Source organism: Paramormyrops kingsleyae, chromosome 7, assembly GCF_048594095.1.
Source record: "Paramormyrops kingsleyae isolate MSU_618 chromosome 7, PKINGS_0.4, whole genome shotgun sequence".
NCBI lineage: Eukaryota > Metazoa > Chordata > Actinopteri > Osteoglossiformes > Mormyridae > Paramormyrops > Paramormyrops kingsleyae.
In genome coordinates, this window is record NC_132803.1 from 26,082,821 (window position 1) to 26,096,362 (window position 13,542).

Genomic DNA, 13,542 nt, shown 5'->3' on the forward strand with positions numbered 1-13,542 from the left:
ATAAGCACTGTATATGTATAAGCACTGTATATATATATAAGCACTGTATAGCTTGATGGGCCGAATGGCCTCCTCTCGTTTGTAAATTTCTTATGTTCTTATGTTCTTATGTATAAGCACTGTATATATATAAGCACTGTATATGTATAAGCACTGTATATGTATAAGCACTGTATATATATAAGCACTGTATATGTATAAGCACTGTAGTATACCTCTTTGAGGGGAAGGGTGTGGGGGGGGTGTCGGAGCTTATGTCTTCAGAGTAACGCTCTAAGAAACTGCGCAGGTAAGTGAAGGTGCTTTCCTCAAGATCGACACAGAAAGGTCTGTGCCAAGCCACCAGCTGCCTGTGAAACCAAAGACGACAAGAACTGAACAACAGAACTGAAGACTGAGCTGCGAATGGATTTTCAAAATGAAGACAGTGCAAATTAATCCGTAGGCCAGAGTAAGATCTATGTCATAACAGCACAACACTTGCTGCATGTACAACAAATATCTGCGGTTGATGGCACATCAATCAGCCGAACATCAGTAAAACGTCACCTGAGACTGTTAGTACTGAGTTTGGCTGATGAATGGAAGGGATTCAGAAATGTATTTGCGACAACACTATATGGACAAAGGTGTGTGGACACCAGCTTGTCCAATATCTGGCAACTAGACTCAAAAACAAGCATAAAAATGGATTGATTCTTACAGGTAGTGCTGCAAATAGAAGAGCAAACAATAACATGGAAGAACACAAATATTTTTCCCTTTATGGTTGAATGGGTGGGCGTGTGTCTGCCATTCAGGTTGGGTATCGATGTTGGGCTATCAGGTCCCTTTCTCTAGAGACTGTGTGGCCACTTTGCAAATGAATTTGATCCCAGATCCTTTCACCTTCACAATCACTTCACTAGCAGGGCCGAAATGTGGCAAACTGACTTACTGGAAGGATGGTGTCCTCCAACGGTGCCAAGCAGAAAGTCACTAACCTCTTCTGTACAACCACCCATTTTGTTGCTACGGTTTCTTGCAAGAGATTGCTTTACTATGTGCTTAATTACACTCTTATCAGCAATGGGTGTGAATTAATTAGACAAATTCCTCTAATTAACTAGGCTGTCCATACACTTTTGGCCATACGGTGTAGCTGAAAATACCGGCATAAAAAATTTATATTGTTTTCAGCTTGCATGTATTTTGTTAAAACTAAGCAGCAAACATACCTGTCTGTAGGTACTGCAGTCCAGGCCAGGCTGTGCGAGGTCCCGGCTGTGATTTGCTGAATCGACACGCCCTCCAAACCAATCACCTTCTTGGGCTTGTTGACTGGTGTGGAGGTGTGACCCTGGCCACACTGACCCATGGCATTGTTGCCCCAAGCGTACACTTCATTTTCTACAAGATGAGCAAAAGAAATATTAGCAGTAGCCCAGAAGTGATTCCAAATTAAGCTAAATGTTTTTCCTTAAAAGACTGCACAGCTAAGTAATTGTCTTCAGATTTCCAAAATCAGAAGTTTCCAAATTAAAACATTCTTGAAACTCAAGTAAAATGCTGGGAAACTGCTGTGTTAATTACTTATTATGCAATGACTCATTGAAGCTCAATTGGACAAAATATATATAAATGTTCATCAAAGAATTAGACATATTTTATCCCACTCTATCTTCAACCGAGTTGTAACAAAAATCTTGACAACTAGCTATAATACAAGATAAAGATAAAGACATTCACATGCAGTAAATTTGACAGTGAACATTCTTCCAAAGTCATCATAAATTAAGAGATTCTGTGTTTGCTTTCTTTTTTGGTTCAAAGGACATGTACCACAAAGCAATTATCACTTCCTGCTATCGGCGTTTAGCAGACAGAAAAACATAAGGACTAGAAAATCAAAGGGATTTCTCTCACCATGTGAAAGGGCAAGACAGTGACTGTCACCACAGGAAATGTCGATGATCTTGGTCACAATGAGCTCTTCGATGACCCTCGGTCTCAGCAACGTCGTTTCGGAAGATCCCAACCCCAAACACGAGCCACAGCCCCATGCAAACACCTAGAGGAGAGTACACCATGGCTCAATAAATAGAATTCTGAGAAATAAAACTGAATTTTGGCCCTTACATGTGTACATGTGTAAATACAGGCAGTCAACAAAATAGCAGAAACACCACATTAAAAAAAGACTACCTTTGAAGCAACTAAATTGAAATTATGAAGATAGTTACAAAGGTGAGTCATATGAGGTCGGATGCCAATTTGGCCTTTAAAAAATAGGTCTAACGTGAGTTTTCAAAACATGACGCAACTTCAAGTTCATGAGAGGCGTACAAGTCAGTGCCTAAATTACAGGTGCACTGGTCACCACAACTGCAAAATAATTCAACGTGTCAAGGGCAAATGTCTCGAAAAAAATCACAACAGTACATGCCAAACATGGACAAAGAGGAGCAGAAGCTGCAGGCCAGCATACGTCAGTTTTTAGTAAAAACACCACAGAAGTACAGTCTAAATATACTGAAGAGAATCATATAACTATAACAAAGTTGTAATAAAAACTATACATTGTGAGTTTCACACAGCTGGAGTTGATGCGTGTCCAATATTTTGTTCACCCTCCCTGTATGCATGCATACAACCACATATATACTGATAAAACACTGCATCATATAAAAGCAGGATTAGTGTGTCTCAAGTTTTTTTTTTTTTGTATTCCAAATTTCTCTGCTTGCATTATTATTGAACGATGCTCTGGTTCTGTGCCCACCTGTCCTGCAGAGGTGAGAGCCAAAGACGACTGGCTCCCAGCACAAACCTTCCGGATGATGAACCCGTGCAGAGCCTCGATCACCTTTGGCCTGTACACACGATTCGTATCCCCATGGCCGAGTTTACCTGCCGCACAGGTGAGGAGGAACAGTCTCTGAGTGAGCATGCCGCATACGCCAGCTAGCACGCAGTAGCAGCGTGGCTTCGGCACACCCACCGTTGTCCCCCCCTCCAAATGACCACACGGTGCGCCCGTCCTGGGCCACCGCCACGGTGTGGGAGCTGCCACAGGCCACCTGGCCCACGCCGCTGATGTCCTTCACCAGAGTGGGGACGTTCCTGCTGTGGCTGTCACTGTGACCTGAACCAAAAGCTCAAAAGTCAAACCCTCAGCTTTAGCCGCCTTACTGCTAAATTTTAATTAGTCAAACATCAATCCATTTTTAATGTAGCGCTTCCTTATTACCGGGAATTAATAAAGTCTGTCTGTCTATCCACCAATCCATCTTTCTATTGCTAATTTTATCAATTAAATTATTAATATACAGTGCTCACAGAAAGTCTTGGGACGCTTTAATAATGTTGCAAATTTACTGATTTCATACAGTAGCAAAAGTCCATTGACAAGGAATGTTTAACATACCTGCACAAATCTTCCACAGAGACATGTGTGTATGTGTGTGTGTGTGTGTGTGTGTGTGTGTGTGTGTAAACAAATAACATAAAGATTTTTGTCGTAAAACCAATACATTTGTAACCAATACATAACTGTAACAATGTTTTATTAGTAATAAAAAATGTTTTATGCATGTACAGTAACAATATAAACTTCTGTACAGCTCAGGGGGGCAGAGAGGCAGCACTTACCCAGCCTGCCAAAGTCCCCCTCCCCCCAGGTGTACAGTTCTCCATCGTTAGTCACTGCAGCGCTGTGTCTGTAGCCAGCTGAGACACAAACCACCACCTTTGAGGAGGAACAGTAGCAGTGAAGGTCTTGGAGATAAAGCACCATCTTTAACAAACACCACATACCGCACATGCAATACACAAAAAGAGCCACTTTATTTATTTAGTGGTCACTTTTGGCCAAAGCAACATTCAAGTTAGAATCGGAGAGCCTGATCAGGTAGCATCCCAGGAGCGACTGAGGTTAGGGGCCTCGCTCCAGGGCTCAATGGTGGGAATACGCTACCAACCACAAAATCTGAACCAATGACATTCTGATCTTGGGTATAAGCTGCAAAACCACAGACCACCTCAACACCACTTACACTATAAGGACAAAAGTATTGGGACACCTGTAGTAACCACAGGAATGGGCCACATAAGCCACACCCACTGCTGACATACATGTGTATAATTAAGCACACAGTCAGGCACCCTACAGCATCAGATAATAGCAGCAGAACTGGTTGTCATACAGAAGAGGTTAGTCAGCCTAGTACCACCATTGGACACCTTTCCATGAAGATTGATTCTCCACATTTCTGTCCTGCTAGAGCTGCCCTGGTCAACCGCAAGTGAAGTGATTGTGAAGTAGAAACATCTGGGAGCAAGTTAAGCTACAAGGTGGGGGCCACACAAGCTCACAGAACCAGACCTGATCTCCCAGCGTCAATACCCAACCAGAATGGCCACAAATCCCACCAGCAATGTCCCAGTATCTAATGGAAAGCCTTCCCAGAAGAGTACAGGCTATTATAGCAACTAAGGGTTAGTCAACTTCATATTAATACCCTTTGATTCAGAGTGAGATGCTGGACAACTGAAGTCCCAACACTTTTGTCCATTTAGTGTAAGTATAATTACCTGGCCAGTCATAACAGACAGCAGTTATATGCCTCTTCTTCATACTCACCTTTCCCAGTAATGGGCCTTGGATTATTTTGGGGTATTTTTGAGTGGCACTGTTTCCATGGCCCAGTTTGCCATAATCGCCATCGCCCCAACTGAAGACCTCGCCGTCCCCTGTCACAGCCAGCGTGTGACCATCAGAGCCCTTGGAGGAGGACACCTTGCGCATGATGCGGGGCGGCTCCAGGACCAGTTTCTTCGGCACGGACTGATTGTTGGAGTCACCGAGGCCAAGTCTCCCGTAGCTGCCCTTCCCGCAGGCTTTGATTGAGCCGTCTGCTGACACGGAGAACGTACAGTACTGACCTGCTTCGATCTCGAAAGAGAAAGGACACGAGAGTGTCACAAAATGATAAGAGTCTCAAGTAACATTCTCAAAACACATCATTCCCATTCCCTCCTTCTCTTCCACGCTGTTAGGCTCCAACCCTAGACTTTCTTTCCTTTTCGTGTTTGTCTGGCGGATTTTTTTTGTGGCGGGGGGGGGTCTTGTGGTAGTGTTAGTAATGGCCCAGTTTGACCTCATCGCTTTCACCCTCTACCCCACACTCGAACGATTTGATAAGTGTCGTAAGGATGATCTGCTAAAAATTGCAGAGTTCTTTAATGTTGTGGTTCCCGCTGAGGCTTCTAAGCGGGTTATTAAGCAGATTCTGCTCGACGAGCTGATTCGGGAAGGTATTCTGCCTGAGTTGGGTGGGTCCCCGAGTGTTGCTGCCACCCCGGTTCGGTTGTCTGCTGCAGCGGAGGCCAGCAGCGACGATCTAGGGGTTGGACACCACATGGATCTTGGAGATCCGCGCTCAACCAGGGAGGACCTTTTGCTTACAATCAAGCTACGGGAGCTTGACCTGGAGATTAAATGGCAGGAGTACCAGGCTCAGCTTCTCCGTCTCTGGGCTGCGGAAGTCGAGGCTGATAAAGAGCTGGAGTTACGGCGGTTGAGCATGAGTGAACAAAAACCGGTGCCTCTTCCGCGTAAGGTACCCACACCAGGTACGACTCCACAAGCAGGAGGTTTGTTCCCCAAAATTTCAGAAAACTCAGTAAATCCGCCAGTCAAACCCACGTAGAGTTGGCACGCAAGAAAGCGGCGTTATTTGATAAGTGGTGCAGCGCAAGCAGGGTTTCCGATTTCGACCAGCTGAAAGAGCTGTTATTGTTATTGGGAAAGACCCAGTAATAGTCAGGACATATGACAAACATTTTTCTCCCTTTGAGCCTCGCCATAGCTAGTTAGCACAGCATGAGCACGACACTCTGAATTCCGTGGCGCGGCGCGAGTGGTGCCCACACCATTTGGGCATCATTAAAGCCCTGTGCCAGCTTCGGTTGCAAGATCTTCTCCAGCGTGCCCTCTGCTAGCTGGTGACTGCTGTTGCTACCCCACACGTACACCATGATGGCGTCCGTCTCCACGCCAGGCGAAGAGGAGCCTGTGCTGCAGCAGCACAGGCAGTTGGAAGCGAGGTTACAGATCTAAAAGACAGAAATATAAAAACATCACACCACAGTTGCATTTCCTCCAAAAAGTGTCTCACGACAGTTACACAAGATACTGATCCGACACTGCAAGTCCACTGACTTTCACAGTTTCTGACGTCTGCTAAAGACATTACAATATCCATTAGTTAGTATCAAACTGCGAATTTGCATGTAGATACTGAATAATGTCCTGTTTTTGAATCACGAGTATTATAGAGACATTCATGATACAAAGGATGGACTAAAGGCACGTTACAAAGTGCATTAAGGTTGTGACATAAAAAAAATAAATAAATCACCAACCTCCTCAAAGAGACTCAGAGTTGCATGAGTGAGACTGCAGTGTCCGTCCGCATCCTTTTTTGGCAACTGAATGTTCCCTGAATCACCACGGAAACCCTGATAGAGACAAACCCTTTATCTACATTTCATTAAGAATGCATTAATAGTCATTTCAAAGTCTACTAATTAACAAGGTCAACTATTTATTACATTGGTGTATTAATATCCACATTAAATAAAAACATGTAGTGCTGAAGGTCTTCTCCCAAGGATATCTCTACAAGGACAAATGCTCATGGGGGGTGGGGCTGGGGGGGTGAGGCCTATCCCAGGCAGAAGGCTGAGGCACAACCTGGACAGGATGCCAGTCTATTGCATGGCAAACACACAATCATACTCAATGGACAAATCAAACCCCAGTTAGTCTAATATCCATCCATCCATCTAATTATTTATTTATAGATATTACTAATCATTAGGACGCCTAGAATCAATCAGCATAACCAACACACTGATTATCTGCAACAGAACCAGCCAGAAACTCCACATTATACTCACTACGAAAATGGCAGAAACAATACATACCGCGTACTGCCTCATTTGGACCAGCGTCTGAAGAATGACCTCGTGCCCGATCCCAGCTTCAGCCAGGGGCTCCGATGACTCCGAGCAGGCAAAGGCCGAGGCCGCTAGCGCCACCTCTATCCACTCCAGCATGAAACGCAGGGATCCTCTCTGCACCGCTAGGCCAAGCAAGAGCTCCAGAGCCAGCCGGCGGCCCGCCCGGTCCGCTCCCATGCCGCTCACGGACGTCCGCTTCAGGAAGTCTGCCACCTGCGTCAGGCAATCCAGGCCCACGGGAGGGATCTTGTTCTCGTTCGCCAGGGATAGCGGGGGCAGTGAAGACAAGACGGAGGACGCAGTGGTCAGCACATCGTTGCACAGGCCCAGGCTGGGGTCCAGCCGGGCCTGGTGCCAGTTCTGTTGCAAAAGAGCAAAAAGCAGGCTGAGGCCTGTCCTGACGCCCATCTCAATAAGGACGTCGGTGCCAGACTTGACTCTCGACCCGGGCATCCAGGGTTCTGAGGCAGGTTCCAGGACCCCAGACTCGGCGCTGGTCGTGGCCTGGGGTGGAGGCGGAGCGTGAAAGCGGTTGTGGTATTTGCTGTGCAGGGCAAAGTAGATGCGCTGAAGAACCACAAGCCGGTGGTGCAGAGAGACGGCGTAGGGCGTGCGGGTCAACATGCGCTGGGCCAGGCAGCGCTGGCTGTGCAAGAGCGCCAGCAGGTACCCCTCCCGTTCATCCAGGGCGTTGGACTCATACTGAAAGTCTGGCAGCCTGGGGCCAATCAGGTCCTGCACAGGCTGAGCCAATCCCACCACCTCCTTATTCTGAAGGAGCTTGGAATAGAGGGCGGCGGCTCCGGGTCTGGTGGCGGCCAGGACGCTGTCCTCCGCCGCCCAGGAGCTGTTCAGGTGCTCCTGCCACTTCAGCATTACATGGGTCTGGCAAGGTACCATTTCTAATCATTATCATGTAGCACAGCAGGGGAGGGCTGTCAGGATATATAACAAAAGCATTATTAAGGGCTTTTCTAAGGAGGCGCATAGAAGGCAAAACACAATGTTCCTGGGATACTCTAACATCAATGGCAATAGTCAAAATCTAATACATAAAGTGCTCTCTAGGCAATTTCTGCCTCTCTTGGGGACATCATAAAGAGAGAGAGAGCAATTGTAATCATAGACAGCATATGCATATTAAGGGTAATGTTAAATGAGAGCGTAAATAATGGTAACCCCACAAATTAGACGAAGATGTATCAGAAGAATATTTTCTAAAGGCTAAAACTTTTAAAGCTGTTGGCGTTTTCAGTGTTTAAGCTCAAACAGATATACAGAAGTAGTGGCTTCATGTGTTTCGGGGCAACAAGTTCCCTGAGAAATATAATAAGTTTTTGACAAATAAATAACTGAAATCATATTTATCACAGTGCTAAATGGGATCCCTAGTTCTACACTGTTAACATTCAAAAACAGGGGAAAAGCAGCATTTTTATCATTTTCAGATTTTTTTTTTCCTAATTTGCCTCACACACACATCGCTTTAGACAAAAGCATGTGCTAAATATGTTAAAGATTACAGGTAAATTTTAGAAAGTGTCTGGACAGAATAGAAACCTTTCCTCCAACCATTATTAATTAAAATAAGGGCAGAGTCTCAGAAGTTAGTCTTCTTCAGCAAGTGCCAGCTTTGGTCGCTTAGCCTTTCACGCTGGGGCATCATTACGCAATAATCAGCAGAAATAACCTCAAGTCTCAGTGATTAAACTCCCATCATTAGTTCTAGTCAAAGTCATTTTAAGAACCATCTTCTCAATGTATCTGTACATGAACAGAACCACTTTTACAAAATACAATGAATATTAGCTACCTGATGTGTAGCTTACTGAGTATTTACACCCATTCTGCCATGATACATTTTTTAAAAGCTTTTATGACATGATCAAGTTTCAAGAGTATAGAGACTAGAGTGAGTAATATTATGGAAAGAAACTCTCTGTGAAGGACTAATGGAGATGGCAAAGCTGTTTTAACTTATAAATACTGTAATACTGTCTCTGCTCATGTGATCATGCTATACATCATATTCTCTGTTTAATTCCCCCTATCCTTGTGTTAACACTCTCAGTTAGAAACATTTATTTAATGGGCTTGTCAAATGATGTCACAAACGGATCATGTTTATTTACAATATAATCGCAATAAAATTTCACAGACACTTATTTGTGAGTTGGCAACTGCATGACAAGGCATCTCAAAATGGAACCAAAACCAGGCAACGAAACGATTTCCATAAGATATAATATGATAACCAATTTTCAGCTAGACAAATGACATGCACATTTTATATTTTATATTTTGTATTAAGGTTGCAACATCAACTCATTTTTCAGAGTCCTTTCCAACCTGTCACACACTCACTTATGTGCAAGCCCAACGATAAATATAGCTTAGGTTACAGGTTACTAAAAATACACGCAAATACTAGTAACTATCAAGCTGAACAGTGACCGACGCTGTACTTATTTCTATTCCAAAACCGTATATTAAATTACCAGATATAATAACTAAACTGGTTGTTTTGGAAGCAATAATACATACAATACTGAAACAATTTTACCACTTCTAAACTAACTAAACGATTTCTTGATGTGATAGCACCAATTGTTTAATCCCACAATGCAATGCTGGAACCTACAGTATGAATGATATACATATATGACTGGCCCTGTATTCGCCCTACGGTTTAAGAATGCCTGCAGTAGTAAAAAAGAAAAATAACAGTTAGAAAAACAAAAAAGCAGAAAAATACACCCACATATAAATATATCAATAAAATCTTTCAAAAATATCTCATCTATCTCAATTTTCAGTTCGGCAATTTCCAGACATTTGCTCATGTTTGTTGTTGATGGTTCCAATGCTACAGTATGATAATTATGAATGAAACTAAATAAATTCCACAGTGAAACAGATTTAATGGTACCAGGTACAAAATGTTAATAGCTACAATGAGACTTTTAATTTTGTTTTATGAATACTGCTTTCAGGATCCATAAACATAAATTTAATTGTGGAAATTCACTGATCTGTAGTCAGCACAAAGTCACTGAGCATTGCCATCCATTCAGATGTACCAGAGGTATTCTGAGGGCTATTTTAAAGTTATTCTTTTCCTAGAAGAATAAAATTATAGTATTATAATGCAGATGTAAATGAGGATGACAAGTGTGAATGATAAAGAACTAAATCCCTAACTAAATCAGCTAAAAGCCCTAAATCTGCAAGGCAGGGACAGGTGCATCATCTATGAGGTGGATATTTTGGAGGCTATTGCAAACAACTACCTAGAAAAACATTTAATTTAGAAATACTATTAAAATTAATTATTTACTATGTCCCTCTACTTCCAAGACAAGTGTACAGACGTTCTATCTACAAAGCAGAACATGTAACATCCTATACTCTGATCAGCATTAGGCAAGTATTACCTGCCCTGCAGAGACAGCCAATGTGTGACACCCAAGATAACCTTCCAAGTGTAAATCCAGTATATTTCTCAATCATAATGTCATGGATTGGGTTCAGTTTCATTACACGTTCCACGTACTAAACAAACCACAGACCCACCATATGTCAGTCTGAAGAACTGATTTTTGAAAACACAGAGAAGGCAATTTCTATTTTAAAATTTATATCCTAATATCTAAATTCATGACTTAGGTGACATCATTGATTTCTGTATTGGTGGACTAATACTAATTTTTTTCGTGAATATTTCAGATTTTGCAATTTAATTTAATAGCAGAATAAATAAGTGTCAAGATGGCCTGTGATCTTCTGTCAAATATTTCATTAGAGACAAATAATACGAGATATATTATGGAAGTAAATTATAAGCCATCTACCGTAGAGGTTACTCAACGTACGTCAGAATAAAATAACCGAGCAGAACAATTACCATGCATATTGGTACCGCTGTGCCACAATTTTTAATACAGCAATCGCTGCAAAAAATGCATACAACGATAAATAAGAAATAAATCATAGTATCGTACCTCTCTTTTTGTGTTATTCACATCCAGCGTGGAGATAATGTTACTGCTGGTGGTTGTCCGCTGGCAGCCTTTGACAGTACACTTTGGGCAGCAAACTAGAAAGCTAGTTAGCTACTGTAGCAAGTTGCTAAGACGTTTTAGAATGCCATAAATAACTATATGCATTATAATTATATTGTACTAACGAGATAAGATGACATTTAAAGATGTTAATCATTACAAGAAAAAGGCTGTCAAATTATTACGACATACCGGCGTGGCACTCAGTGCGCTATAAACGGCACAACTGTTCTGCCGACTGTTGCCATGAAAAACAACACAGCCCATCACGCATTGTACGTCGGGCTGCGTACGATCAAACGTCATGACGTTGAACCGGGCGAGTATTTAATGTTATACTGTGGGGGGGGGGGGCGGAGGTGGTGAATGTTATGCTATGTTTGGTTAATGTCATGACGTTACGACAGATGGAACACAGCTCACTTTAATGCATGAATATGATGTTGCAGCATTCAAACCGGCAGACCCAGGGAACACTGATGGTATTATAGCTGCTAGCCATCTCTGGAGATCCCCAGAGATAGATAGCACTGTCGCCTCATATCCATAGAGTTGTAGGTTTGAATCCCATCTCCATTATGTGTATGAAGAGTTTGTATGTGTCTCTAAAATATCCATTAGAGTATGACTGTGGATGCATGCATGTGCCCTGCAATGGACTGACATTCCATCCAGAGTGTACTCCCGCATTGTGCCCTAAGATGCCAGGGATATGCGCCATGAAAAGAAACTGCTCCCAAAGAGGTGTCCATTCTTTCTTACACAATTCTGTTCTTTCTTCAAGCCTCCAAACTATTTGTCCTTGTGAGGGTTCTAGCAAACACAGCAAATAATTTAAAGGGATACATTTTACAGTTTGACAGATTCAAATGTGAATATTTTATCATTCATCCTCAAATCGCTTATCAAGTACAGGGTCAAAGAGGGCTGGGAGCCTTGTCCCAGTAAGCCCAGGACACGAACACCATGAATGGGATGTGGCAGTCCACCACAGAGTACACATCCACACATTTTGGGCAATTCATCTACTCACATGTCAGAGAGTGTCTGAAACCAGAGAAAATCCACACAACACAAAGAGAAGCAAACAGCACACAGACAGTATGGGTAGGGTTATTTTAACATTGCGCAATTAGTTACCCTTAAGTACAAAAAATGGGACTACTCCCAATGGTGCAGTGAGAAAAAGTATGAACTCCTTGAAATTCTTGAGGACCTCTCTTGGGATATGCAACAATGCCTTAATTTCCTGGAGACTCGACAAGGCACAAATAATATAGTAGTACACTATCACTTAATGTATTACTTAACTAGAAACTAAGTGTTAGTTACGTACTGATCCCATGCTCGTTCATCATTAATCAGTCATGACAGTTGATGTACAGTATTTCATGCAGTTACTATATTTGTTCATGATTTATACATGAGTAGTAACTGTGTTACTATGTTACCAAAAAGCTTGTATGGTCACCGGTGTTTTCCCAGCTACTACAGGTGCACTAAGGAGTGCATTCTAGCGTGTGACGTCGCCATCTGGTAAAATCGGTAGTCCGCTGAAGTCCGCTCTGTACATTGCTAGAGTCAGTCTTCCTCCCACTGAAGACATTCACAGTCTTCAGTGCTTAAACAGGGCCAGTAAAACCAGGAAGGACAGTTCTCACCCCCTTCGGGTCCAGTCCAGTCTGCAAAGGACAGATCAGCTAAATACATGTCTTTGCACTGCAGGAGGAAACCCAGTCAAAGCAGAATAAACATGCACTCACATTTACAGTTACATTACATTTACAGTTACATTACATTATGGATTATGGTTACATTAATGTAGCAGATGCGTTTGTCCAAAGCGACATAGAAAGCAGCAGGGGCAGAATTTGAACCTTAGAGGTATGAAGGAAAAGTGTTACCAATCTCACCCTCACACATAAATATTAGAATACAAACATGCATTGCCTTTCCCGAAAAATGATAAATCGAAACACTTGCATCTTTACTACCTTAATTTCAGGGAGAACAATGTTCCTTTTCCATGATTATCTTACCATGTAACAATGGAAAATGCTGATTAAACTAAAACCCACACTCAGGTCATGTCCATAACTTAATTTTTCCTCTACTGGAAAGAAAATATAAAAACTCAATGGACCAAATAAATATATCATTAAATAGTGGCTAATTAAGATTAAATATCTTCAAATATATATGGTTGTATCATGATATGTCCACTCTTTTTCAGCATTAATTACCTGGTGTTAGGAAATCTCCCCAGATTAGGGACTTTATGCATATATTTATAAGATATTAGATATTGGCTTATTATCGAAATAACCAACAAACGTGTGTAACAAAAACCAGATGTATTAGTAACTAATAATAAAATTATTGTTATCATTCAATCTTTTCACACTTTTAAGAGCAATATTCCACATCGGGTTATTATTATTATTATTATTATTATTATTATTATTATTATTATTAT

General features: G+C 42.1%; 1 protein-coding gene across 5 annotated transcripts in view; it reads right to left on the minus strand.

Annotated features, from left to right (window-relative positions):
• LOC111852587 (probable E3 ubiquitin-protein ligase HERC1) overlaps nt 1-11,330 on the minus strand; it is a 63,000-nt gene extending 51,670 nt beyond the window's left edge. For all 5 annotated transcript variants that reach the window (XM_072714628.1, XM_072714629.1, XM_072714626.1 and 2 more), the window contains exons 1-11: nt 11,007-11,330; nt 6,970-7,940; nt 6,406-6,501; nt 5,914-6,096; nt 4,622-4,933; nt 3,631-3,727; nt 2,981-3,124; nt 2,762-2,889; nt 1,906-2,050; nt 1,218-1,389; nt 216-350 (exon numbers count right to left, since the gene is read on the minus strand). In XM_072714628.1, the coding sequence (XP_072570729.1) occupies nt 216-350; nt 1,218-1,389; nt 1,906-2,050; nt 2,762-2,889; nt 2,981-3,124; nt 3,631-3,727; nt 4,622-4,933; nt 5,914-6,096; nt 6,406-6,501; nt 6,970-7,905 (2,348 nt within the window). In that variant the 5' untranslated portion in view covers nt 7,906-7,940; nt 11,007-11,330. The remainder of the gene's footprint in view (nt 1-215; nt 351-1,217; nt 1,390-1,905; nt 2,051-2,761; nt 2,890-2,980; nt 3,125-3,630; nt 3,728-4,621; nt 4,934-5,913; nt 6,097-6,405; nt 6,502-6,969; nt 7,941-11,006) is intronic.
• Between the last annotated feature and the right edge of the window lie 2,212 nt (nt 11,331-13,542).